The following is a 20,142-nucleotide window of genomic DNA, read 5'->3' as shown; positions in this document are numbered from 1 at the left end:
CCCCCACTCTCAAAAAAGAAAGAAAGAAAAAAGTACTGATGGCACAAAAAACTTGCTTTATTGACCCACTGGGCTATTTCCTCATATTTCCTGAGGTGATTTGTGCACATATGTGTTCTGATGTTACCCATAATATCCCAAAGTATTTGAACATGCACACATACCCACACCCATACACAATACACATGCAGACACACATAGACACAAATAGGAACTAGATTGTTTGTTTGTTTTTTGTTCTTGTTGTTTTCATTCATTCATAGCACAGGACTCTGGCAAGTTTGTTGCAACAAACTTGTCCCAATAAAGCTGAATTTAAACTCATTTGTGTATGCACTGCGCCGCCTGAAAAGTTTCTTGAAAGCAACTTGTCAGTCAAAAGAGCTGCCAGTATTCTACCATGGAACAGAGAGCAAAGACCTTTGTAATGATAAGGAAGTGATAACCTCTGATTGGCCATCGTAATCAGTCCCTTTTGTGAACATTTACCCCACGCACCTGTGAAAGTGTGTGGCATTGCGTTTAAGGATTTAATAAATCTGGTTATATCATTTAAAGGCATGATTTACCATTTGCAGATGAAACAAAAACCCAGCATTGGTGCTTAAAATAATTCTGAAATGTGAGTTAGGGATAGAAACAACCACTGTAAAAATTTGAATCCGTATCATATAATCAGTGTTAAGTATTGTTAAATACTCAAAATGTGAACAATATTTATAATAAAAATGTTTCCAGACTAAACCGTCTACAGTTATGGTTTAATGAGAAAAATACTGGTATCTCCTTATATTTTAGGCTTTATTGCAAAGATTTTATATGGTAGGATGTTTTGTGGTACAACAGACCTACACATATGCATCAAATGTGAAATCTTGAAAAAAATTTAAATCACTGTTCCCAAAGGTAAAACAGGACCTTTAAAGCAGCAAGCGTCCACTTTTTGATCAGGTATTTGGAAAATGAAATTCTGACTCCCGTCTTTTGCCTGTCCTCCGATACAGACCAGCTTCTGATGAACTGGCAGTACACCTTCAACCTATCGGAGAATGAGGACAAGAACTACACCAACATTGCCATGATGACGTCGCCCAACAGCCCCAAAAGGGACATAGAGTTCCAGCTTCGAGTCAGCAACCCTTGTTACCTCAACATCACCTACACTGCCAGTGAGTCTCCCTGCTCCCTGTGCATAATTGCATTGAAACTTGATTTAGAAAGATAGGATTACCTCCTATACCACGTTTCTCCACATAGATCTAACTATCACTTTAAACAAAGTTTATATTGCTCTGTTTGACACATGAAAGAGTATTTCATGTAAAAAAAAAGATATCAAAAAACCAGACTTTACTCATGTATAGTATGAATGGTTTTGTGTGGGTGTATGAATACAGCCATTTTTGCCTAAGTTGAATCTAAAGGGACAAAAAAAAATCCTTTAGCTTTATGTGAATGTGGACTTACAGTAGAATTCAACATGTATATTTTCAGCTGGGGTAGAATTTTTTTTGATGCAGCTAGTTTTTCAACTTGTGCGAGGTTGATGTAAGCAAGGTTGACTAGAGTGTTTAATACATATCAAATTGTTGATATGTGCAGGAACCTGATAATTCTGTTTCTAGGCTTTATCGTTCTTTAGTCCAACCTCAGGTATTCAACCATTTTGGGACTACCAGCCATCTGGATAAGTGACGATGGCTGGATAAGCGAGACACACTGATGAATCAAGTTTGAATGTTGTTATCAGCTGAATAACACATACTTTAGTGAAAATTAAAAGGTCCTTCATTTGCGTAGTGCATTGACTCCATGACTGTATGAATCCAAAAAACAAAAACGGAAACAAAAAACAAAGGGATCCAAACATAATTTATGTTTCTGATGACATGTGGGAAGGTATTTGATCTTGCTCATGCAATGGTAGTGTTTTCCATGAAATGAATTTGCAGATAACTGGTGCTTGATGAGTCAGGGAATGACGTTTAGTTGGGAGTTAAGTGGCAGACTGCTTAGAACTTGAATGTTGCCCATTTTAACTTCTCCAACATTGACTCCGTAATAAGGAATTTTTGTCTCGTGTTAAGAGTCCTTGACATTTCTGCTTGCGCCCCCGTCACAGACGATTCAGACGGAGAGCAGACCGTAGTCGACGGAAGGAGGGTGAACTCGTTCTTCAAGATGAGGTTCTCCCGCTACGACTTCGACTTCACGGAGGAAGGCAACACCACATTCTACATATACCTCTCCAACTTCACCACCCCGTTCTCCTTTCAGGTCAGATATGGTCCATTTTCCGACATTTTTTTTTCCTCCGAATATATTCAGTAATACAGAGTTTGTCGTAGACAGTGTTGGTATTGCTGGAAAGCATTGGCTGATCGAGGTGAACAAGTAGGGAAGTCCACAATATTTCACAAACAAACTTCATCTGGTGTTCATGATACACCTCTGTGAAGGAATGTACAAAACTTGTAAGATTACGATCAACAATATCTTTCAGGATTTTATTCAGCCATGATTAAAAAAATAGATAAACCTTAAAACAGCCTATGATTTCAGAGAATCAACACTGTCTTCAGATCAGATGTCACATATGAGATACATGTTGATAGACAACAAATTTGTTCATGCCAAAAGGACATTCAGAGAGAGCTGTGAATCATGAATGTATTGGAAGGATGTAAGTCTTAGCATTTATATACTGATGTGAAGTTGTTTGCTGGGTTCTCCAAGCCAAATACCAACTGAGTCGTTCTCTGTCTGTAGGTCTATGCAGTCAAGCCCCGATAGAGCTGGAAATCCACGTTTTGTAGTCTACATGATGTGAACTTACATGGTCGTGATATTAGAGAGTCGATAATGCCAAACACAAACGTTGGTATGACTGCTGTGTTGATAATCGACACAAACCATACACACTACAATTTCCAGTAGGAAATATAACACACAAACACACAAGCATACGTGTACACACATACCAATACACACACATGCACATTTATACGAAGACAATATCCCATTTGGACATATTTTACCCCCAGTATTCCACTCTGTGTGTTTTGAAATCTCTAGCATGGAAGTGCATACCATTATTGGTTTTCCTTCTTTTTTTTTTCCAATCAATTTGTTTATTTCCGGCCTGATTCTCGTGTTCAAAAAGCATAATTTCAAGTGAATGATTAACAATAATAGCGCCATATTCCCTTACTTTAGTTTCATGATGCTCTGTATTTATTAGTTGGCAGTATTTGAAGTGTGGTTATAACTCTTTGACTGGTTATTGCATTTTAATTTGACTATTTTCTTTATTCCATTCCCCATCATATCTTTGTACATGCATTGATGTTATATTCTTGGATTCAAGATTTATTGTGTGGTTCGTGCTACTTAATGCACTGCTGGTCTTTTTCCACCATGCATGTTAATTGTGACGCTGGGTTACCTACAACCGTTCCTGGAATTGTGCCATCTTTTCAGTTAATCCAGTGCTCAACATTGTATGACATTTATGTTAAATACGCAGCGATATATTTATATGCATTCCTGAGATATTTATTGTTTAATGAGAAAAGTCGTTTTGTTTTTGTTTTTTTTTAACTGCTGGAAACTGCTTACCCTTTGCAACACAGTTATTATTTTGAGTGATTATTCGATGAAGAGCTACACAGTGGCAGATCTTTGAATTGCTCTCATAGGTGTGCAAATGATTGTCCATGCATTTTGACAGCCCCGGCTGCTTTGCTGCGATGTTAGCAGCCATGTCTGGTGGGGATGAAAGAGGAACTGTTTTTTCTTTCTTTCTTTTTTTCTTAATGTGTCTATTTTGTGTTCTTTCTCTCCTTCTCTGTGTGTCTATCTGTCTGTTTGTCTGTCTGTCTATCTTTGTCTGTCTCTCTCTCTGTGACATAAGATGCCTGTTCAGAGTTTGAAGTCAACATTCTTAAGCATCCGTACTAATCTGTATTGTAATAACGGCACTGCTTCTCCAGTGTTGTGACTACTACGAGCCCCCTTCTATTTTTCCTTCCATTTTCTTTCTTTCTTTCTTTCTTTTTTGTAGCACATTCATCGCAGCTGACTGTTCCAAGGATTCTAGGCATTGGCATTTTGATTCTTGGAACAGAGCTGACTATCTATAGCATCGTCAGCACATAGTTTTTACTCTGGCATGTCGGCATGTCGTCATCAGCCTCGTTCATAATATCTATTCCATTCTTTCCTGACAAATTTGCAGAGCTTTCGTGTATGAGGTGGAACTGGCAGTTTTTATTATTACGCCTGTTGAGAACTGGTTCCAAGTGTTTATGTTGCTGATGGTGTGATTGGGATATTAATGTTTCTGTAATTATGTCATTTCCTTCTCGGGGGGTGATATTGAGATAAGGTCCATGGGACATGATTTAGCATACATCACTCAGTGTACTGTCAGATCCGATGTTGATGTTTACAGTCACATTGAGAATTTAAAGAGGTCCATTGGAAGTCAGGGAAAGATAGGTAACATATATCGCCTTGTTAATTTCCCTAGCAATCTCTCCTTATTCCTGATTAGTACTGTCAGTACTATCTGTCTGTCTGTCTGTCTGTCTGTCTGTCTGTCTGTCTTTCTGCCTGTCTCTCTGTATTAAGTTTCCTTGTATTCTGTGTGATAGCCTGCCAGACAATGAAAAAAAGGCAAAAGACCATGTCACTATTCAAGAACTTTTCCTATGAGAAATACAGAGCTGCCAAGTCTCCCTGATTCTGCAGGAGTCTCCCTGAAAATGTCAAAATCTGTTCATGTCTGAATAAGAGAATATTAAAATCTCCCTGATTTGGGAATTATTTTCGCCCATTGAAATGCATGTAACACACAGATATCTCCCTGATTGCTGCGTGGAATTTCCCTGATTTGGATGTGGGAATGTTGGCAGACCTGGAAATACTGCACAGATGAACTGATGCACTTGTTTCACTTTTAAACAGAGTGATCTAATAGAGGTGCTTTCAGATTGGCTTTATGCTTGTTACCTTCAGGTATTATCAGGACTAATGTTTGTATTGAATACCAGTATGTCATCTCTGCTAGGGGCACACTTTAAGGGCTTGAGCTGAAGTTACAGTGCCCAAGTGTTGTGTGCACTCGTCAGTGAAAAAAAAGGTGGCAGCAAGTAGTTGGGAGGTGCTTTTTATTAACAGAAGAATGAAAAGATAGATCAGAGATATTTTACACTAATTTTTGTATATACGTATGAAGTACTTATCAAAATTATAGTCCTAATATCTGTTGAGGTCTGGACATCAAATTCTAATTTTTGATAGATTTCCTCCCTCGTTGAACACACCAGCCTTTAGTGGATGTATGAAAGCTAACTGCAATTATCTTATCGGGCAGTATTGAGTCTAGTAGCATCTGATAAATGTCATCTAAAAACATGAAGATAAAACTAAACCAAATTTTAATACTGGTCAACATTCTTCATTCTTTCTTCCTCATGTCTTCTGGGGGAGGGGGTACATTGTGTTTGATTCTCCTTCTCCCCTCCTCCCCCGCCCCCAATATTTTATCTTACTCATGTCTTCTTTGTCTGGGGCCAAATTCCATTTCTCAGTGGACCCCTCTACCAGACAAGACATTTACGCCCATTCTTTTCTGAATAACCAAACTTTACAGCTGAGTCCACTTTCCGACCCTCCGATCATGATTACCACCTACCCCTGGGACGATCACACAAACGAAACCGACGGCCCGTCGCGCCACTCCACTCACATTTTTGTGGTGATATTTGGCCTGGCGCTGACCGTGATGGTCGTGGTCATTGTCTTTTCCTTTGCCATTTTTGTGGCCAAGATTGCCTGCACGCTGTGCTCCCGTCGGCAGGGTACGCGGGTAAGTGCTTCCACACCCAACCAACGTACGACAAGGCCCCCCCAATAGCATCAGTGCTGGCGGCTTACCCACCAACCATACCCCACGTTACTCTTCACTTTCCTGTCTTTCCGTGGCTCCTTTGCCATTAACATGTCCCTACTTGTGACTCTTTTTCCGCTATGCCCTAATTTATGAGTGCGTATGTGTCACATTGCTGTGGTATGTTACTCAGCAGCATATATTGGAAAATGCATTCAGTATTGTAGTAGCAACATGATAGGGGCCTGCTCTCCCTATTCATGTTCGGAAGAGAGTTGCCCTCCGCAGTAGAGTCCGGTGTTTTCTGACTAACACACTTGTGAGTTATCACAATGCAGCTACTCCCCAAGGATTGTTGTGATGATCATGTCAGTCTTCTCAATACTTCCAATTAGCTAAAATATGTCATTCAGTCTCTTTCTTGCTCTATTTTTTTTCTTTGAGAAAAAGCCCCATGAATACTAACTTCATACCTTTCACTTTCTTCTGTTGTATGTTTGACTCCAAAATAGGCTGTGTGGTTGTCCGTTGGCTTGATTCTTTAGGCAGAGTTTTCAGAATGAAGTGGTCGAACATGTTACAGTTCGACCTCGATTATCCGGCCATGTCGGGACCGGTGCTCATCCGGATAAGCGAATTGGCCGGATATGGGAGACACAATGTTAATGAATACAGTGTGTAGCTGCCGTCCAAGCTGCCGTCCCAGTGCACTGGCAGCTAGGCAGGTAGCGTACCCCGCAACGGTGGTGATGACTGCTTACTTTTACAATGATAATGTGGTGTGAATTTATGTTAGTTCTGTCGGGAATATTGTAGGTAAATCGTGTGAGTTTTGTAGAAATTTTAATTGAGTTTAAAGTCACTGTTTTTTTGTCAATTTTTGGATGAAAAAAAAAGTCCTTCACTGCGTGAACGCGTCCGGATAATAGAGATTTCCGGATAAAAGGAGGCCGGATAATTGAGGTCGAACTGTATTTGATGCACAATTGAGTCTCTTGGGCATGTAGTGATTCTCCCGGTGTGAAGAGCTTCGTGTTAGGTAACCAACGGCCACCTGTAGCCATGCCTGATGCTGTGGAAAGTCTCTGCATCTAGCATCGACAATGTGGAATTGTAGCAAATGGCTTCCATCCGTTAAATGGAATTACTTCGTTATAAGTGCTCGGAATTAGCGAAAGGATTGAGATGGATTTGTCTAGCTAAAGGCTAATACGTAACAGTCATCTTAATAGAGACATGCTTATAGTGGTTTGATTTTTTCCGCTATATCACATGAATTTCAATTTGTATTCATTGGATTAAAAATACAGTACCCTCTGACTACTAACGACAGTTTTTAATTTCATCGGCAGAACATATATTGCGGTGGTGGGAATTTGTGACCGTCAGAAGATCATGCTAAAAACAAAACACACACACACACACACACACACAAACGAGTCTAATGAAGATGCAGTGCCAGTTCCTTGACATGCATGTGTCTCTGGGATCAATGATAGGTTGTCCAGGTCCTAGAGTGGGGATAAGGTTTGTTATCCATCTCTTTGCCCAGGGTTATCCAGGGCTAAGGTTCAGCATCATGTATTCAGTCGAATCATCGTCATGGTTAAAAAATGATGGAGAAAAAACTTACAGTGATGGATAGCAAGCTGAGAAAACAGGTATAGGAGAAAGGGTTGTCTACTGTCGTTTCTATAAAACGAGAGAGAGAGAGAGAGACAGAAGGGGGTAAAGAAGAAGAGCACTCATTAATAGGTGGAGAAATATGGAGATGAAGAGTTCTGATATCACTTTAAGGATCACATACTCTGTAACAGGCAACACTGCCACTCCAGGAATTACTTGTAACTGGGGCTAGTGATGAGATCTCAAATTTTGTGTTACCTCTACCTCCTCCCCCTCTCCATCACTTTCCCCCTTTCCTCCTTCTCTCCATTCCGCCTTCCACCTGTTCACCATGTGACCGACTCCCCCCAAACCCTGCCCCCCTCAATCCCCCCCCTCCCCCCCAACAGGTTCCCATCCAGTACAGTGGTGACTTCCAGGATGTGCTAGAAGCCCTTATTGTCTTTATCTCCTGTATGGTCCTCCTCCTGGGCTTCATGACGCTCACGTGGCGAATTTACCAGCACCTAGAAATCCGGCGTCTGCGACAGGTAGTGTAGCCGGCAAATGTCGCCCGCCTTGCGATGCATTTTTCCCCTCCCCCCATGCATGGCACACTCCGGTTATACTAGCAGAATGATGCATCGTACTGCACGTTTTCCGTATACTCACATGAATGATGTATCTTGGTCCCTTCTGCATCGATATTTAACGGTTGGACTCTTTATACGGGCTTGCCTTGTTTGAGGTGCTCTTGCCCAGTGCCATCACGTCCAATCCTTATGGTAGTAGATCTGTTCAAGGAATCATGCAACTTGCACCTGTGCTCATGTCAGTTCACTAGACTCATTTATGCCACAGGATGAGACCAAACAGCACAAGATCGATGCGGGATTAGGCTGCCTATTAAGCTCATATACTGACTTTGGTGTGTGTAAACCAACACGTCTGTCACTTCCTCACTGATAATCCCAGCAGGTTACTAGTAGAGAGCATCAAGCAGTCGCATGTCCATACCAAGCTTGGAAATTGCATGGTGGTCAGTGGTTTCCAGACACGTACATGTACATCAACCACCAAGCTTCCCTCAAACCACTAATTAGCCGTCCATGTTGTTTGGGCTTCTATTAACCCTCAACCTGTCTTCCCTCCACCTCCCCCATGCCTTCCCCGGCGTAACAAAATGGTAATGCCAACGAGCAGGCTCTGTACATTGACGTTGAGCCGGACCTCCTGCGTTACATTGCCGCAGCACTGGGCGCCTTCATAGTCACGCTGCTGGTGTTTTTCCTTGGCGTTCGTATCCAGACTTGCTTTTTAAATCATCAACAACGGCAGGTAAGCTTCCCCCTTCTGAGTGCGGAGTGGCGCCCTCTCTTGTCCAATTACCGAGATAACAATCAATTCAGGGTGTGAGCTTGTTGGTTGTGAGTCTGTCTCTGATTGCACTCGTTTCTCCTTATTTCCTCTGCACCTTCTGGCCTTCATCTTTCAGCACTTTTGTTTTCGATTTCTACTAATTCCTCAAGGTGTTTATCTGACTTGGTGTGTTGATGCTCACAACTAATTTTATTTCCCTTCCACAATCTGGAACTTCTTGTAGCGCACAAATTCTTTCTTCACCCGGGCATTCATCTGCTTTGCTGTTTCAAATCTAACAATATTTCTTTCTCCTTTTTTTTTCTCTCCAGGTTGTTGTTATTTTTTTTTTCCAGACTGGCTGATTTGCAGTTGCTTTCCTGTTCATTAGGCAAACAACTTCAAAAACCCAAGCAATTTGCAGTGCTTCAAATCCATGAAAAAAAGAAAAGAAAAGAGAATCGCTGCATTCGTACTCTGCCATGTAGTTTAGAGGGTCCTCTAGGTCATGAGAACGAGAGATCTTAGCGTAGACTTCTATGACCATAGTGACACAATGGGATAGCAGTTGTCCATGCATTCATTCATTCACAATCTTTTCCCTCCCCTGCTCCCTTTGTGATATATCCTTTCCGGGTCCGCAAAGCAGTGCGTTCTCACCCAGGCCTTTCTGGTGTTTACGCTGCTCCAGTTTCTAATCGTCTTCTTCAGCTGCTTTCTTTTCTTCCTGCTCTTCTTTGTGCTGGGCTGGAAGTTTAAGCAGCGGTGCGATGCGTTCAGACACCGGCAGGTACGTTGCCTTCGTGCCCACGTGTGAACGTGTGCATGTTTGTGTGTACGTGCTAGTGTGCGTGCAGGCGTGCAAGAGAACATGTGTACGTGGGTGCATGCGTCTGTGCGTTTGCGTGTCTGTGTAGAGATGCCAGGGAGTGGGAGGTTGGCAAGTGAATGAAAACTGGGCGATGAATATTGTAGCTGATGTAGCTCAGTAAAAGATGTGTAACACTCCTCCCTAAAGCTACCCCCTCCTGCCTGTGTCTTGCGACTGTAGCACCATCCATCGGCCTAACAAGTTATTGCATGTTCGCTGTCCATTCGAATTTGCCTCATAGTCCAGGAATGCAACTGTTTATAGTCACATGGAACTTACCTCTAGTTTTAATAACCTTTTTCAGATATTTTGTATGTTTTTTGTGTGCATTTGTTTTTCATTCATACTATTTGCTTACTGCACTACAAATGTCTTCCTCTGTCGTTTTATTTTGGAATGTATGCCACTTGCGTATCTTATCTTTTAAATGGATATCTACGTGTAAACTTTATTCGATACTGTACCCTCTGTGTTTGTAACATACGTAGATCTACCAGTATTTCCATGGAGACAACTATGACTATTTGTGAGTGCATGCTGCATGCTCAGTGTGACTGTCTCTGTAATTTTTGGCAAAATTCCCCCAAACAACCGACTTCTCGTGCATTTTGTGAACCTGTTTCGGATGTTTGTGAACCTGTTTCGGATGTTTGTCGACGCAAAGACGTGGGAAAAAGATGTGCTAGAAAAATCATACAAATGAGAGTGGTCTCTGCCAAAGCATGCGTACAAAAATGAAGGAGATCCTTGTGGCGCCTGTTTAATCAAACAGCAAGCTTGACAACATGCACAAATGCTAGCGCAGCCATGTAGTGTTGCACAGTCTGCATATTAAACAGACAACGGATCTGTGGATAGCATCTTGCGATCATCTTTCAGTCTACCTATACATGACAAGGATGAAAAGATTATTACATCTTCTTAACAGTATGACATATGCAAAGTTTTACCATGATTGTAGAACACTTCAGTTCTACTATGATTTTAAAGACTAGTGGAATATGAAATTGGGTTATTGTTTTTCTCTGATGTTACAGTCACAAACTTTAATACTGTAGAAAATGGCTACGTATTGAAGCAACATCACCATTTCTTTTATTATTTACTTGTTCGTGAGAGTCAGTGTTGAGAGGGTACATGGGGATGAGGTAATTTGCAAGTCATTGTAGACATCGTCTTCAGTAGATGATATGGAAATAAGTGGCTATTTTTAGAGACACATTTTTAATGTGTTGATTGTAAGGGACAGATACGGTAATGCTTTTCTAAAGTTCCGCGTGACTTGAGAGGTTGATTGTTAGATAAGGTTCATAGATCAAGTGTAAAGTTCTGTGTAAGAAAATTTGCTCTGAAGATTGAAAACTCCCCCAAAATGTAGGCATCAATAATATATGATTTGGACATCTTTTTTTTTTTACTAGTGGAGTATTATATTCAAAGGGATTGATTATTAAGCTTCACTTTGCTCAGTTCAGAATATCCACTTTGGAAAGCAGCCAGCCACATTACTTAATATTGTTGTGTGTTTTACCTTCAAGTCGTTTTGTGTGTCAAGGGTATGTGTGATCACACTGTTGTATCATTTTATTTGATGTCACCTATTTTTTTTTTGTTAGTCCATGCAATCTGAATCGGATGATCTGTGCCAAGATTTTATTTTTTCCCTGTGGTTGTAAACCTTGATGTGCAGAGCTGCCATGCAGGCAGACTGCCTTACTTTGATGCATATTTTACTTGCTGGCATTCCTCAGCGAATTGTTTCTATTTACACTTTAGTTATGCCCGAGTGATTTACTTCAGTCTGTGAACACCCCTTCCTGTGCATTGGATATTTTTGCATACAAATCATTTAAGAGACTCATATAGTCATGCATGCATAATCATACACACAAACATCAAAATCTTCCAACAGTGCACCGAAGAATATCACAACCATAAACACATTCACATGCACATCAACACAATCCCAACACCCGTACAAATGACACACACCCTTGTGAAAGTGTTTTGTCGACAATTGCTGTACCATTCTTGCTTCAGATACATTGCAATGATAACATTGTTGACCCAGTGGTTCTCTAACTTTGAATGTCAGTCACTCTTCCATGGGAGATGATATTTGTTTGCTAGAAAGAAATGAATGACAGAACACAAACAAACATTTCGGGTTGCTGAGATACGGCTGTACAAACCTGTAGAAGTCAAAAATCTAGATGTAGGTTGATGATTGTTTTTATAGCAGACATGTTTTTGATGGGTCTTTGGTCCAAAATGGCCATGACTCTGTCTTTAAAGTGGAGTACAGCGTCATGTTCAAATTCAATCTAATTCAGTGTAATATTTGAAATCAAACAGGAAGAATGCTTATGTGTTCATTGCAATTTAAATGTAAGTTAGACAAAGTTATTCAGGCATAAAGAGTCATTGTGTGGTTTCTTCTTGTGAATGAGTATGCAAAATAAAGAATGCATACATTTGTCATCCAAATTTTGCAGTAGCCCTTGAAATGGCATGTATAGATAGATATACATGTAGTTGCACAAGAGGTCAAGTATCAAGACGATATGTGAGACTGAATTCAAGTCAAACAAGAAAGTGATGTGTTCAGAAAGTTCAGTTCAAGCTCTTTATTAACATGCAAGAGTCTATCTCCATTTTGTCAGCATTTGATGTACAGAAGTTTTAAAGATATTGTGCTTAATTTTCTCAAAGCATACTAACCCTGATACATGATGTGTATTGTTGAACTCTTAAAAATGAAAAGCTACCCTGGTCCATTCACCCCTCAGAATGACTGGAAGTGCTGATGAGTGGTTTTTGTTTTGATTGTTATCGCTGAATCCTGTTAGCTGCCGTCGGTCGGCAGTGTTCTCAGAGAGTCAGCGAGGATGCAGTCATATGGATTGTAGTTTGGCCCAGTTTACTCACTTGTTTCACCCACACCAATGTGATCAGCTAAGGATTTTCATGAAATTTGTGAAGACCTTGCACAAAGCACTCCCATGGAACCATTTGGTTTCATTTCTCTACCGTCTCCATGTCCTGTCTACTTCAGTCACCTTTGTGTTTAATTTGCTATTTTCTCTCACTCTTTCTCTTCGATTTTTGTTTCTATCTCATGTCATTTAATTGATGCAGATTGACATTTTTGTGCTCATTGGTGTTGATTTCTTTCTGTCTTGTGGTTTCATGCTTCACTTATGTCAGACTGTCACTCCGAGTCTGATGGAACTCTTCTTTCATTTGTTTGTTTTTTGTTTTCGTCAACTCAGTTGTTGATTCCTCTTGTTACAGAAAATAAGGAGAGAGAGAGAAAAGAAAAACAAGACAGCAGGTGGTGTGTAGTACCTCCATAACCAATGCAGTCATACCACAGCCCATGTCATACTAGGACCCGAGCTTGAAACACTTTAAACCAAGGGAGAGGGGTAGTCAGATGGGTGCATCACTCTGTAATCCTTGCCTCCCTTTGGCTGTAGGTGACCCAGTATCACCCCTCCTAAACTGGTGACTGTACTGGTGGCCTTCTTTGTCTGTTTCCTCACACTGCTGCTGATCTTCCTGGCTGGCCTCAAGCTTAAGGACCGCTATGACCACCACCACCGGAGACGGGTGAGTTAACCAACCCCCGCCCTAAAGGAGGCACCCGCCAGAGTCCCTGATTCCGCAGGAGACCCGTGCTGTGTGCAAACCAGAGGCGGAATCTGCTCCCCGCTATTTCTGCTTCCCTCTTCATCACTCTAACCCCTCACCATCTTCCATTCTCACTCGGCGGAGGTATGCCGGCTGCTGCGTCTCTCTCTTCCGCGCAGGGAGGGGCCGGTATCGAGCAAGATGCTAATGTAGTGTCATCATTTGGTCCCTTTAGGCGACCCCGTTCCAGCCTTACAACGTCTGGCTGATCATCGGTGGCCTTCGTTCTTAGCTTCCTTGCAATTCTGTCCATCTTCGTGATTGGGCCTCAAGTTCAAGGACCGATATGACCGCTACTACCGATTGCGGGTGAGTGCACTGGCCAGCGACGGAATAGTCGTGAGTTAGTGTGCCATGCTTGTCGCCCATTGCTTCGTCAAACACCCGGTCATTGCCCTGCAACATTTCACCACTTACAAAGTCATTAAAGAGACAAGTGAGATGGGGGGGGGGGGGGAAGTAAGCAAATGGATAAAAGAACAAGATTTGATGAATATGACCATGAGTTGCACAGTGATATCTCCATTCATTTAAGTTGTAGAGAGAGACATCCAAAAGCATTTTAAAGAATTAGTCTTTTGATCGAGGAGAGGCAATAACTTGGAAACAACTTTAACATTTAAACTAGAGAGAAAAACCAATATCACAAGTTTGTCAAGAAGGCTGCTTATACAGATTGATTGTGCATCCAGTGAACCTGTCCTTATTCCCAATGCCTTTTGAGATGATATATTAAAATGTATATATGAAAAATTTTTTAAAAATTAAATTACATTTGCCACAAACTGGTAGATATGACAGATTTTTGTGGTTAGAATCTGTAGTGAAAGGAATTAAAGTCCACATAAACAAAGTAGTTACCTCTGATATTAGGAAATTTTTGTTGCGTTGGAGGGGCAGGGATTAGAGCTTCACAAAGCTGTCAGTAGTGTCAAGAATCTGAGACATGAACTAGCCATCGGTTTTACTCCAATTTTCTTGTGATGTCATGACCAGCTGTAGCCTTCTGATGCGAGCTCTTCCCAGTTTACTTCAGAATCGCGTAGTACAAACTGTACATCACGTCATCAAATTGTTATCAAATTGCAAATTCTTTGTATTTGACAATGGGGGATTAAGAGTGTGACTTCAGTGCACCCTTCTCTTCAAATGCTCACTGGTCACTCTAAGATGGAAGTTCCCGATGTGAATCTATGTTCATAGTGTAGTGGATTGGTTGCGTAGTTAGGCTTACTGCATCCAAGCTGTGATGAGCCTGTCCACCTGCCTACCCCGCCCCCTACCCCCCCTCAAACTCTCAAGTGCTCTTCAGGTGGAGGCTACAATGTTAAGTATAATAATCACTTTTTGTTAGCCCAAACACCAAATCAATCAAGACAAAATGGGGCAGGAAGCCACAAGTGCAATACACCACCAAGCTCCCTACAGTCAGTCATGGCCAGGTTTGCGATCGCCCTTCACCTTTTAAAATTTAAAACGCAATCATGCTGCCCCATCGCGGCTTGCGAAGTATCTTCATGCAATTGTCGTTATTCAGCACGATAAGAAACCGCCTATCATGCCATATCAAACATTCAAACTCATCAGAGAAATAAGCATCATCCTGGAAATCCAGAAGCCAGGCCAGTTCACAGTCTGTTCTGAGGCACCATCACAATTCACAGTACGTGTCTTTCATTAGGCATGTCTTCGTCAGACGGAAGTTCAAACTCGTGGGCTATTTTGTGTGGGGAAAATAGCCCAATATTACAAAGGTGCGCCTTCATCAGCTTGAGAACCAACCCACTTGGGAAACTAGCCTGGCATTGACGCATGCCTACGTTGCATCATTACTTGGCTCAGCTCAGCACAAAGTTCGAAAGTGGTTTCCCCAGTATGATGGGATTGAAAAAGTTTCGGGGAGATGGAGATTAAACCCAAATAATGCACTAATTGACAAATTAACATGTTATTTCACGAACTAGACCAAGCTTTGGGGAAAAATTTTCTCAAGCAGGGAGAGCACTATTTGTGTTTTCATTGCAGGTTAATTTGATATGGGGCTAATTTCATAACCACAAAATAGCACGCTATTTCGAAACTTCGGTCTGATGAAGACTGGCCTATTGTCACCATGTTCACACGGTCATGCTATCATCGATGGTAGGCATACTGACTCCTAATTACGAATTACGTTGACACAATCCTTATCATCAGTGATAGGACTCGTAGTAAATTACACTTTGATGAGGAAATCCAGAAGAGCAGCATGCCACATGCAGAGATCACTATTTCATTCTTACCAAGCATTTGTGTTCATTTACAAGAAATATTTCAAGTGCTCATAGGGGTCAATCTCGACCACGCTCGACCACACTCTCGTAGTTAACCGTGTTCACATGGGCCTGACACCTAAAGACGGTGCCCTTATTATTGATCTGGGTACAGAGGCTAACTGCAAAAATTTGTTTGGTTAGGAACATCATGCCAATATTAGGTTAGCAAACTACGAGTGTTCGTTCACACAGTTATAGTTTAATTTAGAGACCTTTGGTGCACTGCTGTCATTGAAGTTAGCTAACTACAAGATGATTAAAAGTAAAGGCAACTCTGCATGAATCCAGCTAGTATTATTGTAGATGATCCAGCGTACAAAGTTTAGTGAAGTGTCAGAAAGGACATTTTTTTTTTTCCCTACCATATCTCAAGTTCAATAATGAAATAGATGTATGCATAACAGACAAGCATCATCTTGGTTATTACGATGGTGTGATAATGAAGAAAAGAGGAAAAGAAAGAGTTGGGAGACAAAAATGGCAAGCGGAATAATCAGGCAGGTTGAAATCAACTTCACAAGCATTGCATTTTTCAAATTCTTTACTTATGCTGTCACCGTAGTGTTATTCACCATAATGTAATTTCACAGGAGCACACACATGTACACGACAATGTCAGGGCTGATACACCAGTACAGTTGAAAACAATGGTCCACCTTTACTTCAAAATTGCAAGAATTATTCCATTGAGAGAGGTACACGTGTATGATTATTAGTAAGAAGTCCTATCACCACAAGATTGTTCATCCCCCACCCCACACACACATTTTGTTCAATTAATCCCTCATGTTCTTATCATGGCTAGTTCTTGGACATTCATTGCTGCCATGTGCAGTGAGAACTGAGTACTGCACTTTGGGTAGAGGAATGATGTTTGATGTTAAATGGCAATTAGCATCCTATTGGATGACTGTTTAAACATTTAATTTATGAGCTACATTGCTTTCATATCATTGACTGTGAGGACGAAGGTGTACGAATTTACATGTCGATGAAGTACAGTATAGAGACCAACTGAAAAAGAGGCGTGAACTAAAGCCTACAGGTGATTTTCACAGAGCATGTTCATGTATGGACTTTTGCATTTAAGATGCAACAAAAGGTCATATGTACTACATGCACAACATCAATGCATAAATGGTATTTTAGCATTTTACAAGAACACATCATGTTCTAGTGGGATCTTAGGGTGATTTTTTTTTTCTTTAAAGGATGATGAGATCGTGTGAAAATTGGTGGAGTAATACACAAAAAGTGCATCACAGATTTGTCTTGTTTTCGTGCTTGTGAATGTGGCAAGATGGTTGCATGGAGAGAAATATCTTTGCTGTAATGACAAGATCATTTAATTTTTGCATCAGCAGTTCCTTCTCTCCCTCGTTCTGATAACGACACTTATGACCTTCTTGAATGCAGCCCATGAAACCCAGATTTCACTATGTAATGATGTGTCGTTGTTATTATTTTCTATGATGGGCAAAACACACATTATTCCTTTATTTATTTCCTAATTGGGCATTGTCTTGAATCGTCCATCTGTCACTCTGTAATTAAAGTGAAAGTTAATTTAAGCTGTTATGTTGGTCTTACTCCTTATAGAGCAAATTATTCATTCTTATCCACTACCAATTTTACCTCGTGAAAATGGGTGCTTGGTAAACATTCTAAATACAGAGACCAGCTTAAGTACAGCATTGAAAATTAGGGACCGCCGAATTGACCTCGTTAAAAGTGGTACCTTGTAAGCGAGCGTGTTATAATGGGATTTTCCCTAACTTGTATTATCATCAACTTGGAAACGGTGCTGCATTGCACTTCAGCAGTATTGATGACACTATGTTGTTGCCTCGCCCATCATGAAACACGCAGAGTATTCATTCCGTCATCTGTGTTGCGTACATGCTCGAGGGGGGGGGGGGGGGGGAGGGAGGGAGAAGAAGAGGGTGAGGAGGAGGGGTCCAACCTGGTCATGCTCATTGTACATTGTCACATGACAAGTCATTCTCTTCCAGTACAAAAAAAAAAAAATTGTGTGTTAACCATATCTGCTCCTGCTCCATATTATAATTATTGTTTTCACTGTCCAACTTCAAGTCCTTTGGTCCTCCCAATAATGCTTGTGAAAGCTCATGTCACACCTACACATTAAAGGGTACGCCAACTCCCCCAAAGGACATACATACGTAGGGCATCTTGAACCTTTTCCCAAGTAGATGATAAAAAAGAAATTGCAGTCACCATATTTTGGTTTGTGGGGCAAATTATTTTCAAGACGTTATATGAGTATAGGTGCTAATAGTGATGTGGTCCTAAACCATTGGGGATATAATATGCAGCCAATTAGTAAACAGTGGTGTATGCAGCTTGGTGATAAATGGTTTAGTCTTTATTTGAGTTGTCCTATAAACTTTCAGGGTCCAATCATAATGCAAGAATTAGACCAGCTTCCTAATGCCCAGGAAATGATAATTTGCATTTTGCTTTATGCATGTTTGTTTGATTTGTTTTTGCTGAGAAATGAAGATGTAACTCTTTACTGTTGTTAAGCTTTTTTTTTTTCTGAGGTACTAGAAACCAAGGACTCAAGTCAGTTTGCTGCAATTTCTTTTACCTGCGTGCATCCATTCTGTTGTATTCAGCTTTTACTTCTATGACGTGCTCGTCGAGTTCCAGCATCTCTCGCAGCAACAGCTTGCATCTACTATTGAATGGCCAGCCATAGGATTTAGGCTAATTCTTCAAGATTCTCAGTGATTTCATGTATTATAGGGAAACAATAACAGCCATTTCTTATACATTTCATTTCAGAGTGATTGCATCTGTGGTTGTTTTTTATGTGTGTTTTTTTTTTATGTACATTTGTTTGTGCATTTGTTTTTGGCTTGTCTGACCATCTATCTGTTTGTTTTGTTGTTCTGCCAAGATTTGTGAAAGGACTTTAACCAAGGATTTTAGTGAGAGGGTTATCGACGTTTGACGGTATTTCTTTGTGAAGTTATCCACTCTAAAGAAACACAACACATCATCCACACATAACACCCGCAGTAAAGTGATGTCTGTGGTACACACACCTTTTGTCTTCACTTCTTTCATGCGCTCTGCTGCCCTCGCTGGCCATGTACGGTCATGTTGGCAGTGACAGCTGGTTGTGTGTAGTTTGTCCTCACACGGGATTCCATTTTCTCACATTTGTGTGCATCTGATGGGAATAAAGAAAAAAAAGAACACATGAAGAGCACTTTGCATCTGTGTTTGTGATCTGTTCACGATTGATTGACCTCTCACCTCTAAAGTCGTATTTGTTCATTTGGTTGTTGTGGTTGTCATGTTGACATTTCAGAATTTCTTTTGTCTCTTTGGTCTGTTGTGTATTATGTTTCATATGTCCTGTCCATCTGACCCACAAGAATATGACGCATAAGGTTGTACTCTGCTTAGAATGAGAGGAACAACAACCTACAAGCATTATGTATGCTCCTCTGGAAGAAGTGCCGACGTGATGACCTACATAGTACACTAGTTCTGTTGCTCTTCCTTTCCTGTTTTTGCTTCTCCCTAACCCCCGTTAAACGAGTGAGAATTTCACATTTGCCCACTCTTTTAAAACATGCATGTTCTGTGGCTTTGCGCTCTATCTTTTTTTGTGTGTGTATATGTGTGTTGGTTCGATAACATTTCTCCATTTCCACTCTAATCCTCTGTATTTCCTTCCACTTGGCAACATCATAACACATCCAAGTGGCACACTCACCTTGTATTTATGCCATTGATTTTAATGTATTTAGCCTTGCACTCAACTAACAATGTAGCAATGTGTGTGCACTGTAATCACTGTTACAATGTATGTATGCTTTCTTTCCTTTTGTCTGCATGTGCTTGACTAATCAGTTTGTAGTGTAGATGACTAAACAGTCTAAAGGTGCATTCACACACCTATCTTTATCGCCACCCATGAAGTACAGTGAATACTGTTGAAAAAGTGCTATATTTGTGTTTGGAAATTGTGATAGGATGTATGCGGAAGAATATTAAGTCTTTGTGACATGCTGGCCCGGATTCACAAAGGTAGCTTTAAGTCAAATCCATGGTTAGATTTAGTCAATAGATTGCAAAAAGCATGAAGTAGGCATTCTTACATCTTGCACATATACGCATGTCAGCATGTGTCTGTCCGAAAGTGGATGTACCCTTGGAGTACACAATGTGTCACATACAATTATGCAATCACAATTTGCATAATCCATGGACTATAGACTTAAACAGCCTTTGTAAATTTTGGCCATCATGTCTGGAGCAACAAAGGTCCTACCAATTCTGCACAGTCCATTTGTCCAAAGCTTTTGAAATGAATGAAATATTATGTGCTAGATGTTTTCCCATCAATAAAAAAAGGAAGAAAAAAAAAG

At 40.7% G+C, this 20,142-nt stretch overlaps 1 protein-coding gene across 1 annotated transcript in view; it reads left to right on the top strand.

Moving 5' to 3' along the window:
• The window catches only part of LOC139726792 (attractin-like protein 1), a 97,850-nt gene that overhangs the window by 74,032 nt on the left and 3,676 nt on the right, over nucleotides 1-20,142 (top strand). The window contains 3 exon segments of the mRNA XM_071637784.1: nucleotides 1,005-1,169; nucleotides 2,123-2,277; nucleotides 9,507-9,647. Coding sequence (XP_071493885.1) covers nucleotides 1,005-1,169; nucleotides 2,123-2,277; nucleotides 9,507-9,647 — 461 coding nt within the window.

Source organism: Diadema antillarum, unplaced genomic scaffold (assembly GCF_040938485.1).
Source record: "Diadema antillarum isolate AM-2024a unplaced genomic scaffold, OU_Dant_1.0 seq00000098_RagTag, whole genome shotgun sequence".
NCBI classification, from domain to species: domain Eukaryota; kingdom Metazoa; phylum Echinodermata; class Echinoidea; order Diadematoida; family Diadematidae; genus Diadema; species Diadema antillarum.
Note: the sequence above shows the minus strand (reverse complement) of the source record. Positions and strands in the feature narration are given on the sequence as shown.